At 54.1% G+C, this 21,171-nt stretch overlaps 1 protein-coding gene across 1 annotated transcript; it reads right to left on the reverse strand.

Moving 5' to 3' along the window:
- Window positions 1-13,742: 13,742 nt before the first annotated feature.
- On the reverse strand, window positions 13,743-18,049 carry IRF2BPL (interferon regulatory factor 2 binding protein like). Its single transcript, XM_081510474.1, has one exon. It carries the CDS (start codon window positions 16,888-16,890, stop codon window positions 14,578-14,580), a length of 2,313 nt encoding a protein of 770 aa, XP_081366600.1. The 5' UTR covers window positions 16,891-18,049; the 3' UTR covers window positions 13,743-14,577.
- Window positions 18,050-21,171: the final 3,122 nt, after the last annotated feature.

A 21,171-nucleotide genomic window follows, 5' to 3' on the forward strand; every position in this document is an offset into this window, starting at 1 on the left:
CTCCAAACTCTGCGCAGCCACCTGGGCAGATTGGGAACAAGAACTCCTGTCAATTGCAGCCCACCAACCTTCCAGACAGGCCAGAAGCCCCTCCCATTTGGGGGAGCCTGGGGTGGAATCAGCTGGGAGAATGTCACTGCTCTTGTCTGACAGTGAGCATGGGGGCCCTGTGCTCTGGAAGGGTGAAGGGTGCATTCCAGGCTGGGCCGTGTAAGCAAATGCAGCTTCCTAAGGCAGCCCAGGCAAAGCCAGTTTCTTGATCCCCCAGGGCCCTGGGGGATAGGGCACAGGCAAAGCAAATCTTGAACCATCTGCAGCCTCTCCCCTGTAGCTCAGAGGTCTCAGGGCTCTGGGACAAAATTCACTTTATCAACAGCCTGTCTGCCCAGCTTGTCACTCCCCCAACCACTTTCACTACCCCTCAAACTGACTTCTTCCTTTAGGAAGGTAAGAGCATCAATGCATCAAAACTGACCACAGATGACTTCACCATTTACAATAATCTATCGTCTCATTTGACCCCCATTATCATTCTTTGAAGCAAGCACTATTCTCTCTACTTAACAGAAAAGAAATTCAAGGCTCAGAGTGAGAACACTGGTACAGAAGAAACACTTGCCCCTCGGTCTAATCCCAGAGCCTGAAGGAACTCTTTCCAAGAATCCACATTTGTGTATTTCAGGGGCATTTCTGGGGGGGAGCCCCTCCTGAGGAAGGAGACAAACAAACTTCATACCCCAGAGCAGCAGGGACAAAGCTAAAGCTCTAAAAAAAAAAGGGCAAGGCACAAATCTCAAACTCCACTCTCAGCCTCTTCCTTCCCTGAGCCTTTAACCAGAATGGCTACAGAATGAGAACCCACAGCCAGGAGGAGATTCCAGGAGGCTAGCCTGAAACCCACACCCCCCAGGCCAAGGTGATGAGGGGCTAAAAGTATTGGGAAGGGCTCAGATTGTGTTTGATTAAGAGCACTGGCCTGCAAGAAGCCAAGTGTCCCTAACCTCAAGTTCTAGCTCCTCTGTCTACTCGGGGATCGCAGTCCCTTAACTTCACGGTGTCTCCGTTTCCTCCACTGTAAAAAGAGGGGGCAGCAGTAGCTCTCTGGTGGGTGCTGTGAGTGTAGCCAGATCATGCCCAGAGTGTGCTTGCTGCAGGCGGACCACATCCTTAGAGCCGGGCTAGGAGGCTGAGGTGATGCGGAGGCAAGGGAGTGGGTGGGAGAGAGGTTTCAACTGAGCACTGCTCCTCGGTGAGCTTAAGCTTAGCCAGTGCCTTAAAGCTCTCTGGCTCCAGGGCTCACCTCTCAGATGGATTATCCTTTGCAGCACTGCCCTAAGCCTTGCTTGGAAGTCACACGTAAGGGAAATGCCTTGCACGCGTAAACTGCTCAGAATTCACCAACCCTTTCCTTCTCTTCCCTGGAATGTAAAATGTCCTCCAGAAAACATCTGACCTCCAGCTTTGGTTTATCATCAAGAGGGGATACATGGCTTCATATGCACCAGACACAGTAGAAGGGCCAGACACAGTAATAAATGTCCTTTCCCTTGAGGAGGTAAACGGGGGACAAGCTGGATAGGTGCTGTGTGGGGTGGAGGGGGAGGAAAAGAGCTGAGCCGGACAGTGGGCAGCAGTGGGCATGCCGGGTATGTGGGTGGGGACGCTTTCTGGCTTTATCAGGGGGTGTTCGGGGGAGGCGTGCCCAGGAGGCGGGGGGCAGTCCTCATGACTCGTGCGTGCGTGCTAAGTGGGTCCGATTTTTTGCAAACTCAGGGACTCCTCTGTCCATGGGATTTTCTAGGCAAGAATACTGGAGTGGGCTGCCATTTCCTCCTCAAGGAGATCTTCCCAACTCAGGGATAGAGCCGGCTTCTCCTGCATTACAGGCGTATTCTTGACTTGCTGAGCCATCGGGAGGTGCCTCACGCCTCACTCAGAGCAAAGGGAGGAGCTAGGGCCAGGCCCAGAAGGCTCTGTTCCCCTGACAGTTAGGGAAATGACCTGCCCCCTTTCTGGGCCTGTATTATCTCTGCAAAATGAAGTGCTCCGAAAGGTCCTCCTACTTGATATTTTCTAGGAGGCTGGATATCAGCTAAGGAGGCTTGGTCTTCCTGCTGATCTGCGGCCTTCTGCCTGCCTTCTCCCACCACCTCACCTTCCTACCCTCTCCTGCTCGGACACGCAGGGTTTATTTTTAACCGGGGTTTATAAGCAGGATCTGGAAAAGCCTGTCTGCAGGAGTTCCCTCTCCCACAGCAGGAAGGGGAGGCGCTGGGGAGGGAGACCTGCCCACAGGTGTGGAGCGTGGGGGAGGAGGCCTGGCCACTAATGCAGCCTGGCCGTCCCTGGCCAGCTGGAGGACTGGATGGGGGCCCGGGGCTGGCCCTGGCTGCTCCGGTTGGGAGGACAGGGTGTGCCCATGGCAGGGGTGGAGTGGAACCTTCTGGGCTTTCCTGACATCACCTCTCCAGGAAGGGCTGATTGGCCCAGGGCTTCCCTCTCCCTGGGGGAAGGCTCCGGGCAGAGTGGCCCAATGCCCTGTATTGCAGGCCAGGCCTCTGTGCCGCTCTGGCACAGGGGCAAGGGCAGGCGAGGCCAGGTTACCTAACAGGCAGATTAAGCATGTTCTTAGGGCACTGGCAGCAAAAGGGCATCAACAAAGTGTTTGGGTTTGTTTGGCCTTTTTTTTTTTTTTAAAGCTAATTCTTAGTATTTCAAAAACAGCAAGGCAGTAGTCGTCCTGGAAAAAAAAAACATCAGAGCTTGGTTAGACTTTGTCACACTGATTTTCAGGTTTAGGGTGGTTTTTATTTTGAATTTGTTTGTGAGTGGGTGCGGGGAGGTGCACCCTAACCTCTCAGCTCTGAGGGAGGCTGGAAGTCTTAATCCAGCTCAGGATAAATCAAGGATCAGAAAGGGGGTGGGGGAGGGAACAAGCGGGTGTTGAGGAGGAGGAGCAGGAGCTCTCAGCCCACAGCTCTATCCCCTGGAGGAGAAGGCCTTCCAGAGAGAAGGGCCCTGCACTGTCACAGGGAGAGCTGCTCTAGCGGGAGAGGATCTGGGGAAACTAAGATGTGAGACGGTTGTGGGAGTGAGGGGTAGGAATGCTCAGGGCCCCAGGAAGAGTCTGGAATCGACACTCCTGGGCCAGGGCTTGCACTTGTTCTCCTGGATTCCCTGATGGCTCAGTGTTAAAGAATCTGCCTGCCAGTGCAGGAGATGCAGGTTTGATCCCTGGTCCGGGAAGATCCCCTGGAGAAGGAAACAGCAACCCATTCTAGTATTATTCTTGCCTGGAGAATTCCACAGACAGAGGAGCCTGGTGGGCTACAGTCCATGGGTCGCAAAGAGAAGGGCTCAACTCAGTGACTGAACAACTGCTCATTTTGGCAGTCAAGTGGCCAAGGACGGTGGCCCCTCTGGAGGGGGAGTTGGCAGCTCATTTCTTGGAAGACAGTTCCCAGGATGGCATTCAGCCCCCCGTGTCGCCTCCAGGGTAGAGAAGGGACTTGGTGCCTTTTCTCCCATTGTCTCCTGGAATAGGAGCATAGTATTCACAAAGCAACAGCCTTCTGGGCCCAAGCAAGCACCCGCCAGCAAACATCCGCTGAGCACTTACTACGAACCAGGCACTCTCTGCCCGTTCCCTCATTAAACCCTCAGAGCGCCTGTCATGTGGTCACTCTGTCCCCAGTCTGCGGATGGGGAAACAGGCTCAGAGATGTCCAGAGCCCGCCAAAGAGCACACAGCTGCCTAGTGAGGACACAAGCCCAGTTGTCTGACTCTTGTCCAGCCTGCTCCACTCAATACCACAGGACTCAACGCCTGCTCCAGGTCTCTGGAAGGGCAGAGCCCCACACTGTCTCCCTCATCCTTCTCTGAGCTCATCACGTCCAGGGCCAGGGGCCAGAGTGGGCCCCGCCAAGTCCGTTATGGGCTAGGGGACATTCAATCACCCTCGGCCTTAGAAATGTGACAGGCTATGTAATTTGCAGGGCTCAAGCCGAAAAGAAAATGCAGGGTTCCTCGTTCAAAATTATGAAGAATTTCAAGACGGCCAAAGCATTAAACTATCCCTTTCAAACATGGTGCCCAGTGTGACTGCCCAGGTCCACGCTTATGAAACCTGTCCTGCCCAGAACCCACACTATCCCCAAAACAAACTCTCCCTTTACCGGGAAATCCCAAGTGGGATTTCAAGAGCCCCAAGAGGACAGACCTTGGGAAGTAAACTGTCCACTGGCCTGGTTGCCCCAACGGGCAGTCCTCGGGTGTTCAGGACCCTACGCCCTCATCTTCCAAGTCACATTCATGTGTAACTAGGGCTCTGGCGAACTCAGCCCATGGCGTGCCGTCTTAGCTGGGGTGCAGCTATCTGAGAGCCCAGGTTACAGAGCAAAGGCTCTACTTTCTTCTTCTGACTAATGCATCCTAGCACCTCCTCCTTCATTTAGTTCTTAATCCTTGCTGGAGACACCCTCTTTCCTCATCTGCTGAACAGTTAATAACCATCTAGGCCCTTCCCTGAGGCTCCAGGGGTTAACAGTTTCATTCTAGAACGGTGCCTGGCCCCTGCTCCAACATTCGTAGAAGTGATGGAGGTAGCTTCTGTATAACAAGCATCACCTGGGTGCCTGGCATTGCTCTGGGCATGTCCACTCACACATGGGACCTCATCTTCCACACAGCTTGGCAGGTGGGCATCACACGCCCCTTTAGCCTGGGAAGAGAGAAAAGTTCTGAGAGTGTTACCAGCCAGGGTTCCCTGGCTTTCCCCAATCAATAGAAATTGACTAGAAGCCAGACAAGAAGTTCAGGCAAGGCTTTATTGGTTGCTCCTGCTACAGCAGTGGGAGCAAGAACAAACAATACATTCCCTTGCTTGCTCATTCCCCAAGGGGGGCAAGTTGGTTCCTTATATGGGATGAGGGTAGGGGTTGTCCAGGGGCTCAGCCAGACAGGTGGCTTAGGTGGGTTGCCCACCTCTTAGGTTGCTGTGTGCAGGGGGCATGGTCAGTATCCTACTTTTGCTCCTGACTTCCTGCTTTTGCTCCAAGCTCTTCAAAAGTGGCAGCTGGGCTTTATGGTCTCTGTATCTTTTGAGTCCAGAATCTGCCCCAACTGCACATGCATGCAGTTATTTTTAATCTCATATTAGTTTCTTTGTATTTTGTTGCTCAAGGAGAGCTGTGTCCAGGTCCAGGTATTGCAGCTCTGCAGCAAAGGGTCCCGGGTCCCAGCCTGTCTCAGGAGGAACGTGCAGGAGGTTCCACGGTGACTGAGTAGAGCAAAGAGACTGGGGTCTGGTTCCAAGGGGGGCTCTGACTCCAGTACAAGCTACTGTTTTACCTGCCTACAAGGTGCCCTGTCTGACCTGGGAAAGGGCCCATTACGGTGCCCGGCACACAGTAACCACTTACATGGCAGTTACTATTAATCCGACTTTCCAGTAGCCTTTCCTGCTGTCTCCTCCTCCCCTCTTCCAGTCTGTCATTCATTCATATCCATCCCCCTTCTTGTATATTCAACCTCTCCTTCTAGCTCTTTCCCTGTAAACATGCTTAGTCTCTCTCAACTTGCATCAGAGAGACCCCTGCCCCCTGCCCCTTGGCTGCCAGGTTCTCTCCTCACCTTCAGAGCGAGGACCCTGGGAGCAGCTGGGCCTTCTGCCATCCCCCCCACCAAGTACACTGTGTCCTAGCTCATCACAAACCTCTCTGGCCAGGGTGTTCAGGGACCTCCGTGCTGTCAAGTTCAACAGACACCATTTGGGCCTTACCTTCCTCCATCTCAGCCCAGCGCCTGAGACCCTATCCCATGGCATCTGCTTTGGCAGGCAGGACTCGACTTCCTGTGATTGTCCTCCCTTTTCTCCTGCTGCCCTTCTCCTTCCAGGTCCCCCTCCTCCAACCCTGCAACGTGAGTGCTCCCGGCATTCCATTGTCTTCTCATTTTTCTGCTCAGGGACCTCACCTAAACTGACATCTCTGACTACCACCCACAAGGCAGACAGCATCTTTCAGTTCCTGCCCAGACCTGTCTGCAGAGCCTATGTCCACAGGTCCACCTGTTTACCTGCTACCTGTTGGCCCATGGCACCTCAGGCCAGTGTCCCGAATTGACCAGACCACTTCCCCTACACTTGCTGCATTTCCTGGGCACCTGAGTTGAGGATGAGCCTACCTCCTTCCTTCCTCCTCTTCGCCCTCACGCACCTGTCATCTCTCCTCCTAACAGCTCTCAGACCCCCCCAGCCCCTCCCCCAAGTCCCTCCCCCACAGAGCCCCTCCCGAATTGGCTTCATCACCTCTTGCCTGGATCACTGCAGACGCCTCCTAGCTGGCTTCTCAAGCTTGCTTCTCCTTTGAGATTGTCTAGTCCTCATGCTACTGCCAGAAAGATCTTTCCAAATGGCACATCAGACAGTGTCCCTCTGCTCACACCTCCTTTAGTGCCCTGCAGGATTAATCCCAAGCCCCTCAGCTTTGCTCAGGAGGTCTTGCCTGCTGGTCCTCCCTCACTTCTCCCCACATTCCAGCCAAACCAAGCTAATGCTTCATCCTTCTCGGGCAGAAACTTACTCTCCTGCCCCCTAACCCCTTTCTTCCCCATCTCTCCTTCCTTCACAGGCCCCACTTTCTGGAAGGGATCTTTCCCAGTGATCCAGATCTGTGCTCCTGGGACCCTGTGGTCATTACACTTAGCCATCCCCTCCCTGCACTGAGAGTGTGTATTGGGGAGGGGAGGGGGTAAGTGTTGTCATTGATGGGCGGTGCCAAGCGGAGCACAACTAAAGGTAATGACAACTGCCAACCTGCACGGCGCGCCAACAAACTGACACACACTGTGTTAAATCCTCCAGCAACCTGGTGAGAGGTGTTCCCATCCACAAGGAGGACACTGAGACTCAGAGATCAAACAATGTACCCAAAGTTAACAGCAGAGCCAGGATTTTAACCCAAATGTCGATGGATCGAGCTGTGTTGGGTGAACATAAGTTTTCAGGGATGCAGGGACTTTTGATAAGTGTTGAAGGAGAAGCAGAGGATTCGCGAGAAGGACGAAGGTGAGGCGAGTGGAAGCAATGGCCTGGCTGTGTGTCCTCACTCGGCCTCTGCCGCCTGCCAGGGCAGCGGAGGGGGGAGGGAACAGGAGCCCTGCTCCAGGCGCTTTGCCTGTGTCGGGAGGAGAGAGGGCCCTGGGAAGAAGCCACTGGCAGGTGGGACAGGAGATGAAGGGATAAGGAGTGTCCACAGGCTCTGACTCAGCTGGTTCCCAGGGAGAAGGGCTTGACCTGGACCATGCAGGATTAGGAAAAAGAGACACAGGCTCTCAGAGGCCCTCTCCGCCCTAGCCACCTGCTGACCCCTCCTGCCCCCAAGCACAGGTAGGAGTGGATTAAGGCACCCTGCCTTTCGCCAGCTCCAGCTGTGTTACTCAGTCACCAAGGAAATATAGAGGCCCATTGGGGCTGGAAGCAGCCTGCAGCCTGAGAAGCCACCTCCCGGCAGATGGCTTGGCCAGGTATTTTAGCCCCCCCCCCTCCACTGGCTAAGGGGGAGGACTTAAGGCAGCTCCAGCTCTGGGGCCCCTGCTCCCTGGGAAGCTCCCAGCCGGGCGTTCTCTCCTCCTCCTCCCCTAAAATGATCCTAATTCCAGCAGGCTCCCCACCCCCACCCCCGCCAGTCCCTGGGTCCCCTTGCCCCACTGGAAGGGACATGTTGGCAACTTCCCAAGTCAACAATCAGTTGCCTACACTCAAGGCAAACCGTGGTGGTGGTTGGGGGCGGGGGTGGCGCGGGTTGCGGATTTGTAGGAGGAGGTCATGTGACTGTCTGGGCTGAGACCCAGGGGCGCAGAGCTAATTCCTCTGTGTTCACATGGCCTGGCATTCCAGAGCTGCCTCTCCCTGGGTGCTGGCCGCCAGCATGGGCCCCCAGCACCCTCAGCGACCCAGACCTGTTCTCAAGGCAGCCCGGACCTCCTGCCTGGAGCTGCGGTTTCTGAACCACTGCCCATGGTTCCGGATTTCACAAGCTGGCTCCTCCTTGCAGGGAAAACCCAGGCCTCCCTGGAAGGGTGTGCCCTGGTAGAGAGGGAGGTGTGGGGGCCAGGGCCTGGGGAGCGTGTGAACGACCTTCAGAAGTGAGAGGGGCAGTGAGGGCAGGCAGGGGGAGGTTACTCACTGCTCTGTGAGCTGGTTGCTGTGTCTGTAAAATGGGAGTAATAATAGTACCTACCGTGGGTATTTTCCTGTTGAAGGAGAATAACAAGCCGTCTCAAAGCCTCTGTAGTAAAGGAAATAGCAGACAACGAAGCCCAGCCCTCTGTCGGGTCCAGAGGTTACACTCAATACCGTTTCTCCCTCGCTGTTTTATTTTAGCCACAGTTTGCCAGTCTGTCACTAGGGAGGCCGCTCTGCCAGCTACACCAAGCTGCCCTGGGGCATGGCAGAGGGAGAGGAAAGTGACTGTAGAGGAGAGTGCTGGACACCGCAGGGGACACTTGGTCTTCATGGCCACTGCCCCTCCTCAACACCCGCATTCCTTCCAGAGACCCCCCCCCCAAGCCACAGTGAGGCTGGCATAGGGACTCCAAGGCTGACACAATAGTGATGTAGGTTTAAATGCACTGGTTGGACCAAGGGCATGCGCACACACACACACACACAGACACACACAGGCACAGACACTTGCCCAGGAGCCAAAAAAACCTAATAGCTAATCCCTGACTGTGGAGGAGAGGATACTCCCCTGCCCCCAGACTCAGACCGGGGCAGGGACCCAAGTCCACTTCCTTGCCCTGAACCTTCCTTTCTGTCTTTGGCTTAGCCTAAGATCTACTCCCAAGAGATATATATTATAAATCTGAGCTTCTTTGTGCGTCTAATACTGTTGAAAATACACACAAAATAACTGTCAACAGTGCTTCCCTCGGCGGAGGGGAACTGAAGGCCTGGAAAGGAAAGAGGCTGATGGACTTTTCACTGAGTACCTGTTCATGCTGTTGGATTTTTTTTCTTTTTGCCATGTATATGGAATACCTTTTTAAAAATTAAGATGCTCTACCCTTGGGATGGAGGAATGGTGGAGGGCTTTGCTTGCTGTGCCAAAGAAACTGGACTTTATTCTGCAGGCAACGGAGAGCCAAGGGAGGTTTCTAAGCAAGGAGATGACATATAAAAGGCGTGTAAAAGAAATGACCGCTGCAGAGTCCTTGGCCTGGAGTGGGCGGAGACTGGAACCCATGGGAGGCCAGTTGGGAGGTTGTGACACTTCTCTAGAGTCTGCAGTGGGGACCCACCAACTATGGGTTCACAGTATGGTGCCCCTGGGGAGGGGAGGTAAGCTGTCGTGGATCATTCTTTACTGAAATTTAGGAGTAGGAAGCAGCTGGAGGGAGACTCCGGAAGAACAGCCCTGCTCCAGAATTCCGTTGGAAATATGACTTGGACAGCACTGCAGTGTGTCCCCCACACTGCGAGCCTAGAAAGTGCCCTCTCCCAGGGGCTTCCCAACAGCCTCTCCTGGGGACAGCGTCACTCACTAGCCTTGGAGACCGTGGAGACTGGGAGATGGGGAGAGGGCTGGGGGACTGGCTCAAGCTCTGAGGCTGGGTTTCCTGGGCCCTGTGGTGTCAGAAGTCAAAGGCCTCCTGCGTGGAGCAACAGAAGAGTTCTGGCTCTAGGCTGCCCTGGGCTTGAATGGAATACCAAGGATAGCCTTGGGTATTTAACGTCTCTGAGCTCAGTTGGCATGTCTATAAAGAGAGGGTCATCCCACCTTCCTCGTAGGCTGGCCTGAAGTGTGCACATACACAGCATCCGGCAGGCCACTTGTCTCCTAGGTGGCCAGGCAGAGGGGGCGACAGGGAGGGAACAGAGAAGCTACAAGTTGAAGGAAAGGTGGCAGAAGTTCAGGTCTCCCTACCTCTTATCTCTATACCCAAATGGTTACTTATCTAACCATCTTTAAACCTTCAAAAGTTTCCAGTCAGCAAAGGGGGACGTGGTGTGTGGGCCCGTGGCTCAGAGGTTCAGAGAAGACTCCACTAATCAAGGCTCACCTGATATTTACAAAGGCCTAGACACTCCTCTCAACATACCCTTCCCCAAAAGCTGTGGCTGCAAAAGAGACCAAGGGACAAATGCTTGTTCCCTGTCCTCTAAGAGCTCCTAAAAACACTGAGCCCCACCCCACTAGGTACTCTCCACTGTTTGTCCATTTGATCACCATCTGTTCTCATATAAAGCTCTGCTTAAGCCCAATGTCCTTAATTTTTAAAAAAAGTCCATTGGAGTTGTTCCCTACTAGAAATCTAGCCCAGGCTCTGCCACTGTGTGACTTTAGGCAGGTTCTGTCATCTCTCTGTGCCTTAGGGTCCTCATTTTTACTAGGTGGACGGACTAGACCTAGGTTCTAACCTCAAGATCCGTGGATGGATTTTAGATGTGCATGAACCCCTTTAAAAATCAGGTAACGCTGGTTGCGTCCCAGAAGAGAACTAGGTGGCCAAGGGGCCACTTGTAGAATGAAGACCTTTCAGTTGTACTGTATTCCCCTTTGCATCTTTTGAATTTTGAGCCAAAGGAACATATTACCAATTTAAATACATAAAATTTGTATTAAAAAGGAGAGAAAATGTATGCTAGCCCATGTGTGGGGGCACATACTTTTGAAGGAAGGATCCATCATTTTCATCAAGTTTTTCTAAGGTTCTCTGACCCCAGAAAGGTTTAAAAAGTGTTGCACTAGATGCCCGTAAGGGTCATTCCCTGTTCTGATTTCCTTGATTTGACAAAGTATTAAAAGAAAACAAAAATGAATTTCAGTACTCGTTACATCAATAGCCTGGGCTGAATGCATGTGAAAATGCACCCTGAAATCGCATTTAACAGCATAGGTGTGCACACCTACATGAGCTGAGGGGTTTAGATGTGAATGCCAGACTTGACAGGATGAGTTGTCCTCATTGATGGAGATCAAGGTCAAAAACTGACCCCCATCAGCCTATTCTCAAAGCTGTTGAACTAAGTCCTCCTTGCCCCGCCCCTGCACCCACTCAAAGAAACATCCAGCTCAGATTCGATGCACAAACAATGCCTATAAATAAAAGCAATATGGATTTTTTAAAGTGTTAGCCACTTTGGCTTGGAGCGGCAGGAAGGGAATGAGAAGCAGGAAATGGAGGAGGTGGGCAGATCCAGGGTGAACTGGAGATGAAGGAAGCCTAGCTCATCAGAGACCTACGTCTGAACCTCTGAAACCCACAAGAATCCTCTTGTGCTAGAGAGGAAATTACTTCCTAGGTGTGCAACTGTGGACGGGGTCAGGGTAGGGGGAATCTAGCTGAGGGATGAAAACCAGACTGGTTAAGGCAACCCGACTAGCAGCTGAACGGGTCAGAGCAATGAGAAAGGTCACACAGTTTCAAAAAAAAGAAGAGTGAAGAGGCAGCCGCCATTTAACAAATGGCCCCGGGCAATGGTAAACTTTAATTAACTGCACCATTATAATTCACTTCCACTCCAAACCCCTTCCCTCCTTCCCTTCCCCCAGGTCTCATCAAGGCAGGTTTCCTTAGTGAAACCCAACTGGCCGCCTGTGCTGGAGGCTTCGTTATTACAGCTCTGCCTCTTCTGCTAATAATGCACCCAGACACAAGAAGAAAGAGCAAACTACAGTTCTCAGCTCTTAATGACAGGCCCCTTGTCTACCTATGGGCACTAAATCAAGGATCCTGTAATCCTACAAGTTCCTGAAAGGAATACCGTAGCAATGAAGCGTTCAGTGGCAGGTGAGCAGGAGCAGATGTGCACGCAGAGGCAGGTAACAGGGCCAACGTCCTGCTGGAACCACTGGACAGTACTCACCAGGTTCACACCTGGACCCCGTCATCCACACGCCCAGGTTGCCATATGCAGCTCAAGGGCGGTGGCTGCACCCACCACGCCTTCATTCACCGGTGGTTAAATCACACCAGTGACACTCTATCTCTGTATTCTCAGGCTGCTGAGGTTTACCCATTTTATGTGTGTGTATAGTGGGAGTGGGGGTGGGGAGCACCTCAGAGGATCTTCCAGGCGAAACATGCTTGGTTTTTATTAATGAGCTTATGAGAAAAAGCCAACCCAGACCTTTAAGTGAAACGTGTGATTGGTAGCCAGGCGAGGATAGGTTTTAGAATTAACTCTTCCTACGGTCTGCTATGCATTATCACCCCCAAGTTAATTACCCCTGAGGATGAAAATAGGTTTCATGACTCATAAGCACCAATACAACACTTGGCAGCAGATGAAAATGCAAGGACACATTTGCAGGAAGCTGACACGCACATCTATTTATATGTGGGGAGATTCTTAAAGAGGTGAGACAGGCACCTCCCGGGTACCAGGATTAAGAGGCTGCTGCAGATCCATCAATTGCCATTTATCCACACCCTCACACACACACACACACACACACAGAGTCATGGTTTCCACTACTTCAAGGATGGTGGTGGCAAAGCAGGAACAGAAACTAAAATGCTGTTATTAACAGCAAGTCAGAACACCAACCCAACATTCACATGGGTGTTCTGGGCGAACCAGTGATTTGTTTTTCCCCAAACTCACCTGTACCTATACCCACCACTCTACCCTTTGATTTGAGTGGGGTGGGGATTGCCCAGTCTCTTTCCTTATTTGCTATTCCTCTGGCCTTTACTATTCCTCTGGTGATAAAGATCTGGGCCCAGCTTACCCCTACCAGGAATGGGGTGTGGCCAGGAGTGGATTTCTGATAGGATCTGGGGGTTTTTGCTTCTTCCATCTCATTTTCTACTTTCCTTCCATTTGCCTCTCCAGGAAAGTACAAGGTTCAAACCAGTTTGTTTGCCTTCCCTAAGTTCCCATCTAGGCTCATTCAAGGGGCTCTGAGTCCCTAAAGGATGTTTCAGTCCTATCCCCTCCCTTCTGTACCTCACAGATGGCACCAGAAAGTTGATTAGATGAATAACCGTATTTCAACCAGCGGGAATGGGTTCTATTTGCTGTCATAAGCCATCACTGCCCCAGGAACAGGGTCTGGGTTTTTTCCCCGTCTCCCCGACTCTGCAACCAACTAGGTGTTCTGCTTTAAAAATTATCATCAAAGGGGGGTGGGGCGGTAAGAAGAAAACGTGTCACCAAAGAAGTGAAACTGCTTCCAATGCAGGAACTGGAAGCTGCTAGAACTCTGAATACAATGAATGTTCCCCACTTCCACACCCCTCCTGCCGGCTCCCAGCTCCGTGGCACTTTTTGCTTTAAATGTACGACAACAGTGATTTCTGCCACATCTAGGAGGCAAAGCACCCCAGTTTTTTTTCTGCTTCCCCTCATCCCATTTGCCTAAGTCACAGCTGCATTGGATATCAGCATATACTCGGGGCCACAGGGCAAGGGACCAAAAAAGCACTCCTGACAAAGTCATTTGCAGCTGGGGTGCGCATGGCGGGGGTGGGGAAGCAGAGATGCTGAAGAGCAAACAGAAATCGCTTAGTCAGCAACTGTCCCGCCCCAGAGGTGAATGTAAATAGCCTGGCACAGAAGGGGAGGAGGGGTCAGCCAGCACTGGGCCTTCTACAGAGGCCACCACTGAGGGCTTTCAAAGGCACCGGCGCGCGTCTGTGCTCTCTGTCGGAAGTAGTGAGGTGCTGTCCCTGCTGGTGCAGCTATGCGGTCTTAGCCCTGGAAAAACACACTTGCTGACTCCGGGCAGAATTAATATCAATTGAATTTATTACAAGTTACTAAGCTCCAAGGCACATTACAGTGTTCTGTTAACTACAGAAATGTATAAAGGACAAACAGAGCAGATTCTCCATGTCTAGCATTTCGCTCTACTGTTCAAAAGCATCCGTGCATCAATAAAGCAAAACAAAACAACACGTGAAGATCCAACACATTCAGGTCAGTAGAAACAAACCAAAAAACATTTTCCCTCACCAACTTGCAACAAAAAACACCCCCCCCAACACCCCCCTTACCATTTTGCAAAGGAAACAGAAAAAAAAAAAAAACCCAACAGAACAAAACTGAACAAAATAAAGTGAAGACTTCAACACTTGGGGCTGTTCAGAAAGAAGCTCTCACCATTTTATAGCATCATTTTTTTTTAGGCAGCAACACTGGCCTTGGCAAAAAAAAAAGTCATTTTCTTTTGTGTTTTTTTTTTCCTTTCAGTGAGTGCATAACATTTACAAAAATACACACCAGCAGCAGTCGTTGCTAAGGGCTATTACTTCTGTACCTAGGCAAACACTCTGCCACCAATAAATGCTAACGAATATGATGCAAATGACCCAACCAATTATTATACTTAACAAAAACCAGCTTATCCTTCAAATGAAGAAGTTAACATACCTTTGTTTCAAAATATAGAAACATACGACGAAAATAATGTCTATACATAAGACTAACTTTTTGCAGTTTGTTATATTCACAATTCTACATCTTGGGCGTGAAGGGATGGGGGAGCAGTCAATGGGGTTGGGGAAGGGGCCCTCTGGATAGGACAGGAGCTGGTCTGGGGCAGAAGGGGTGGTTATCTCCTGGTTCAAGGGTCTCTCTCCTTTTTCACTTTAACATCCCCAGCTAAGATCGTCGCGATTTCGCCCTGCATGAAGGCCCAAGGTACATTCGACCCAACTAGGGGGCATTTCTCTCCGCTGGGGCAGTACACCTCGCCGGTAGCCCCCTGGGCCTTGATACTCTCTCTAGAGCAAGGGAAGCAGAATTTGTGGCTGGGGACGGAGGGGCACTGGACGAAATGCGTGTCCTCCAAACGTTCGTGGCAGATGGTACAGCACAGGGGCCCGCTGTTGGCCATAGGGGAATCCGGAATGTTTTGGGGATGCACTTGGTCCATGCCCGGGTGGGTGCTAGGCGGCGGGGGCGCCACCTGTAAATTCAGGTCCCCGTTCCGCGACGTCAGGCGGCGCTGCCCGGGTACGGAGGCCGGTGACACCGGGCTGCTGCTGTTGCGCCGCGCGGAGGCCGTGGTGGAGTGCACCGAACTGCCGTCCTTGGGCGAGTGGGCCGTGCCCAGAGTGTCTGCCACCGACATGAGGGCGGCCATGGGCGACGGACCGTTCTGAGGGGCTGACTCGGGCGGGGTGGTCCGGTTGGAATGGGGTCCCAGGGGTGGGGGCGGCGGGGGCGGCCCCCCTGACGCGTGCCCCGGAGCCGCGAAGCCCCCGGCCGACATGGTGAGCTTGAGAGCCTCGCTCTGGTTCGCCATCCACTGCTGCCTCTGCTGCTCCTCGCCCAGCTTCAGCGCGCCCTCGGCGGAGTCCGGGGGCTCTGGAGACGCCTTCCTCTTGCGCAGACTGGCGGCTGCGCCCCGGCCCGAAGGGGTGGCGGGCGGCAGGGTCCCGGTCCCCGGGGGTGCGCTGGGGGCGCGGCTTAGACTCACCAGGGCCGTGGGCAGCATGGGGCAGCTGGCGTCCAGGTAAGGCTGGGGCAGCATGTCGGCGCCGGGCACGCCCTCCTTAAAAAAGCGCACGGCCTCGGGTAGCAGGTCTCCAAGGAGGCGCCAGTCCCCGGAGCCGTGCTTCTTCTCATACTCCAAATACTTGAAGCCGGAGGAGAGACCCCGGCCGAAGTCCTTCATACAGTCCTGGTACATCTGCTTGGCCACCCCGGAGGCGCTGGAGTACACGTTTCCCGAGCCCGTGGGGTACTCGATGAACAGCTTCAACTCGTAGTCCATGCCAGGCTTGGAGACGGCGTCGAAGGCGAAGACGCGGCCCAGCAGCGAGTGGTCCTTCTTGAAGCGCACCTCGTAGGGCGTGCAGCCGGCCAGTGTGAGCAGCGTGTCGCGGACCATTTTGGGCTTGTTGGCCCACTCCTCCGCGCGGTTGCGCAGGCTCTCGCTCAGCTCCGCCAGGGCCTCGGCGTTCCGTTGCTTCTCCTTCAGCTCGCGCTCCTGGTCGGTGCTCGACACCGAGCCGGGCCTCTTGCCGCCAGCACCCACGCCCACCTCGGCGACCGACGACGAGGTCGAGGACGCCGCGGAGGACGAGGCGGCCGAAACGCCGGGGGCACCCCCGAGGCAAGCGGGACCCCCGGGGGCCCCCGGGGGCGCAGGCGTCGGGGGTCCACGGCTGCCCAGGGCGTGAGGCGGCGGCGGAGGCAGCACCGGAGCGCTGGCGGGGCCGTTAAGCAGCGTCTGCGGCAGCAGGTTGGGGGGCACGGTGAGCTGGGGGCCTCCGCCACCCCCTGGGTTGGGCAGCCCTGTCACTAGCCCGCCGTGCGTCCCGCGCCGAGACGCCACCGATGCCGCTGCCGAAGAAGAGTTGGGGCTCTGGCGGTTCAGCTCCGGGGGCCCCTCCTCCGGGGTGGGCTTGGGGAAGCCGTTGGGGCCCCCCAGGCCGTTGGGCAGCCGCGCGGCGTGGCTGCTGCTCCCCAGGCTCACGGGCGGTGGCGGGTACTCGAAGCGGCTGCGCTGTTCCACCGCGGCCGCCGCGGCCGCGCTCAGGCCATAGCGCTCCAGGCCGGACGGGGCCGCCAGCACCGCAGGTTTGCTGGAACCATCGACGTGGTTGAGCTGCTGCTGTTGCTGTTGTTGCTGCGCGGCGGCCGCAGCCGCTGCCGCTGCCGCCGCCGCCTCCTTAGCCGACAGGGCCACCGTCTTGACCCCGACGGGCGGCGGCGGCCCGGGGGAGCGGCCGTCCTGGAAGCAGCCGTGCGCCCGTTTTAGCTGGCGCGCTGTCTCAATCACAAACTCGATGCGATCGGCGCCCTCGTAGTTGACGCAACCGCGGCATACGGGTTCCGAGAAGTCCCAGATCATGGCCCAGGGCATGCGGGGCAGGTCGCACAGGTAGCAAGACTGTCTCCGAGACGAGGACACCTGCGCCGCCGACATGATGCCGGCCCTGGGGAAGGGAGGCACCCTCCCCCGGCCGAGCTGTCTCCGCGGCGCCTGCTCCTCCCGGAGGGCCGGCCGGCTGGAGCAGGAGTCCGGCTGCGGGGGGAGGAAGTGGGAGGTGGGGGGGCGAGAAAGTTCTGCCCCAGGGGCTGGAGCGAGCGCGAATGTCCACCGCCGGCGCAGTGCCTGGCCGCCGGGGGCTCCACCGCCCGGGCGGCGGACGAGTGCAGCCCGGCTCCTCGCCCCCACCTCCTCCTACTGCGGCTGTCTCGTCGCGAGGTGAGCTCTGGCGCCTTCTTCCTGGTGTCGCAGACCCAGGCTGGAAGCTCCGGGCACGGGGCGGGGGAGGGGGCGAGGATGGCCGGGTGCTGGCGGCTGTTGGCTCTTGACCCCCTCCCCAGAGTATAAGCTGGAACGTGGAAGCTCGCAAGAGTGTCTCTTCCTCTCCCCTGGTTGGAGGGGTGGGGGGGAACCCCCTACGACCTGCGTCCTCTCCCCTCCAGGCTCCCCAGGACGAAGGCTAGAGGGTGCAGTGCCACTCGGCGCCCGGGTCCAATCTTGCTGAAGTCGCGGCTTCCCCGGAGGGCCGGGGGAGGAGCTGGCAGCCGCGAGGCGCTTCTCCCCCTCCGCAGAGGTCGGCCGGCCGTTCCGCTGGCGGCGGCTGGGCGTGCACGGCCGCGAGTGCAGCCGCCGCGGTCACTGCTTCCAGGACGCACGAGAGCCGAGGAGAGAAGGAAGGCGTGCACGCCAGCAGGCTCCCGGCGCCGACCCCAGCCCCTCCACCCACCCACCCGCCCGCCCGCCCCGGGCCTGGCCGGCGGCGCCGGGGGGCCCCCCGCGGCTGGCGGCGCTCACGTTGGCTGCAGGGCGCTCGCGCGGCGCCTCGGCCCGGGTCACATCCCTTTCCCCGTTAGCGCTCGCCCGGAATGTGGGGTTGTGATTGTTAAAACTCTACGTTCCGGAGGCGCGGCGCGGCGCTCCCGCTCGCGCTGCGGCTCGCGCTGTCCCGGGCTTGGCCGCGCGGGATGCCGACCGGGCGGAGCGCTGACGTCACCACCACGCTCTGCACCAGTTCTCCCCCCCCGCCGCCCCTCCCCTTTACACTTCCTCCGTGGAGCCCACTTGTTGCTCGGAAAAGCGCATGCGCGGCAGGCCGCCCAGATTCCTCCCAATCGGCCCCTCCTCCTCGCCTCCGCCCTTCCCTTCCCCCCTGGCCGTGCGTGCGTGTGTGTGTGTGCGCGTGTACAACAGCTGAGGCCCGGCGAGCTGATGCTGGAAGTCCAGGGCTGGCGGGGGTGGGGGGGTTGGAAATTAAAACAGACGATGACCTTTCCTTTCCCCGCCCGGCTTTCCCAAGTTTAAAACGCTTTTCAAAACCACGAGCGTCGCTTCCGATCCCGCTCCCCACCCCATCGCCGCCGCCCCTCGGGGCAGTGAATTTAAATGTGTCCTGTCTGAAGATTTTTTTCGCTGTGAATTTCATAATATAATATAAAATTTGCATATTTCACCTGCAATCAAACCTCTTCTCCCCCATCCACGACCCCCCCGTATGAATGTTACACTCATTTACTGCCCCCGATGCCGAAGCACCTGCAAAACTAGCTGTTCTCCAATCTTAAAGAAACTGCCTTTTCGCTTTTGTTTTTGTGCCCTGGTCTAGGAACCTGAGCTTCAACGACAGAGCGAAAATGAATTCAGGGTGAGATACCCCTCCCCCCAAGCCGCACTCTTTAAAAATTTTGGCTGAATGTCTTAAGCTACGAGCACCCTCGAAGGCCTTTAAGGAAAACAGTCTACTGGCTGCGCACAGCTGCAGGTGGGGGCAGGGAGGGGGAGGTGCTGGAGAGACCAAACAGGTGAGTGGTTTTACCCGGTTTGATAAAAAGAAGGTGGGGACAGCCATTTAATAATATCGATAGAGCTTTGTAAAGCACCGCCGCCGTTTTCAAAATTCTTTTCTCTGTGCTGTGATTTCATTCCATAGGGCCCCAGAAGGCTGAGCAAGGTCATGATTTCTTTTCGGTTACAAGATCACGTCTCATCATTAGTGTTTATTGCGGAACAGATATGTTGGTCAGAGGGGCATTTCCACTGATTCTTTTAAGTATTGGGTCTACTTAAAAAAATTTTTTTTTTTCTCCGTGAAGACTAAGGTAGTCCTGGGCAAGGCTGGAGAAGGGTGGCCGTGTAATGGAATTTCAGGTTCTGGAGTCTGATACACTTAGAATTTTTCTTACTGGTTTTGTGACCTTGAGCTATTACTTAGCCTAACATAGCCTCTGTTTTCTATCTGTAAAATGGGATCCGAGCTCCCAACTTATTAGGAATGTTTGAGCTGTCATTTTATTTCTTGTAATAACTCATTTTGACTTGATGTGGGTCAGACACTGTTAGGTGGTTTACTTACGTTATCATTAAACCTTCAATATTATCTACAAGGTAGATTCTATTACTAACTGTGTTATACAAGCTCAGAAAACAAGGAGGTTAAATAACCTGTCCAAGGTCACACAGCCATGAGAGACAGAACTGGGATCTGAATCCTGTAAATCTGTTTCGAATGCTGCCTTTGACAAGTTTAGGTTCTCAGTGGTATTTTGGAGTGCTCAGAATTTCAATCAGCCTGCCTCCACCCCCCTAGTTTGTTACATACATTTCTCATGTAAAGTGGTATGCAAATACATCTGTATAACTGCCCCCCACCCTCCCCTTCCAAATAGATTGTGCCATTGACTTCTTCCGTAGAAGCTGTGGACATGCCACTGCCAGAGACTGTAGCATAAATAAGCCACACAGTGTGTAAAACAGTGTCAGGTTTACAGGAAGCTGTAAGTGTTGGTTATTATTAGTATTGATATTAATGGTACTATTGCTGATTAACATATAGAAATACTTTGTAAATTACATAGAACATAAGGATCCCTACTCTTATCACTACTATTACTACTAATTGTAAAAAAAAAAGTTCAGTTGAAGCAACAAGAAGTATTTTGATTTTGACACTTGACCTTCAGAACCTGTTTTCCCCCATTCAGCCCTCCCCAGCACCCTGATTTCCCACTCATTCTGGGGTCCTAGGGTGCAAAAGGTGAGTTTTTAAGAATAGGGAGAAAGGGGGAAGGAAGAGCCCTAGGGAGCCCCTCTTTCATCTCAAAAGCAGTCAGATTTCTGTTTCTGCAAAACAGTGAGCTCACTGTGCACTCCCCAACAATAATAAACTTTCCCTGGCCGCTGGCTCCCGGCAGTGATTCCTCTGTAAAGAGCTGCTGGGAGCATTGCCTCACCCTCCCAGACTTCAACCCTCCCCACACCACAGCTACCCTGGAGTGAGTCAAAACACAAGGCTAGGAAATAGAGTGACATTCCCGCCAGCCTGGGGCTCCAGGCTACTTAGCTTTAGCTTGGCTAGTTAATCTATGCCTTTATACTTATTCAGCCTATCCCATTATTAAACCAAAAATACTGAAGAAAGCAACTTAGCCCCAACCCTCTAGCCAGGCTGCTAGAGAAAGCAAGTCGGATTCTGTGTCATAGTGCTATGTTTGGTATGCACACACATATGTCTCCATCTCCTTGTCTGTCTTTGCTGTTACTAAAGAAGATACACACACACACATACATGCTGGGTATCCTCAGACACACCAAGTTAGAAATAAACATGCATTTAAACAAACTTCCGTTACAGTCTCGTAATCCTTTAATTTAAAAGGCACAGCTCTCTTGATACGTTTCCTCTCAAAGAATCATCATCACTTAAGGTGATAAATTTCATCTTAACCGCTTGTCTGAGATGGCCCTGTTTGGGGATGTGTCAGGGATTGTGAGAGGCAAGAATATCAATATTTTGGAGAGAAATTTCCCTTGGAGAATTGCATGTGACAATATTGCCTCCACAATGGGAAGTAACTGAGCAAGGTGGGGGAAGGGAGGCTTCTACCTAAGACACTAGGTGTCGAGACCTACAGATGGGACAGAATGCTTGGGGAGGGGGGTGTCTTGGAGACTGGCCAAGTCAGGGGTCAGTCTGGGTCAAGGGGAAACGCCTGCAATTTCCCAAAGTTCCAACAGTGGCTGGTCCCCCCATGCCACCCCCAGCTTGGCATCTGAGCTGGCATCCTCGGGGGACCCAGCTTTAAACTGGAGCAAAAGGTCAGCTCTCCACTTTGCCTTTGCGGAGGCGACACCCCCGCTTTAGAGGTGAGAAGGTTGTAGCTGGATCCATGCACCTCCAAGCTCCCTGCAGTCTCCCTCCTGTCCCGGCCCCCCGCTGGTTTG

The sequence above is a fragment of the Giraffa tippelskirchi genome, chromosome 7 (assembly GCF_054371585.1).
Source record: "Giraffa tippelskirchi isolate mGirTip1 chromosome 7, T2T-mGirTip1v1.2.pri, whole genome shotgun sequence".
NCBI classification, from domain to species: Eukaryota; Metazoa; Chordata; class Mammalia; order Artiodactyla; family Giraffidae; genus Giraffa; species Giraffa tippelskirchi.

Excerpts from the sequence above, each read along its gene's own strand:
- IRF2BPL (XM_081510474.1), bottom strand. The coding sequence starts at position 16,890 with ATGTCGGCGGCGCAGGTGTCCTCGTCTCGGAGACAGTCTTGCTACCTG.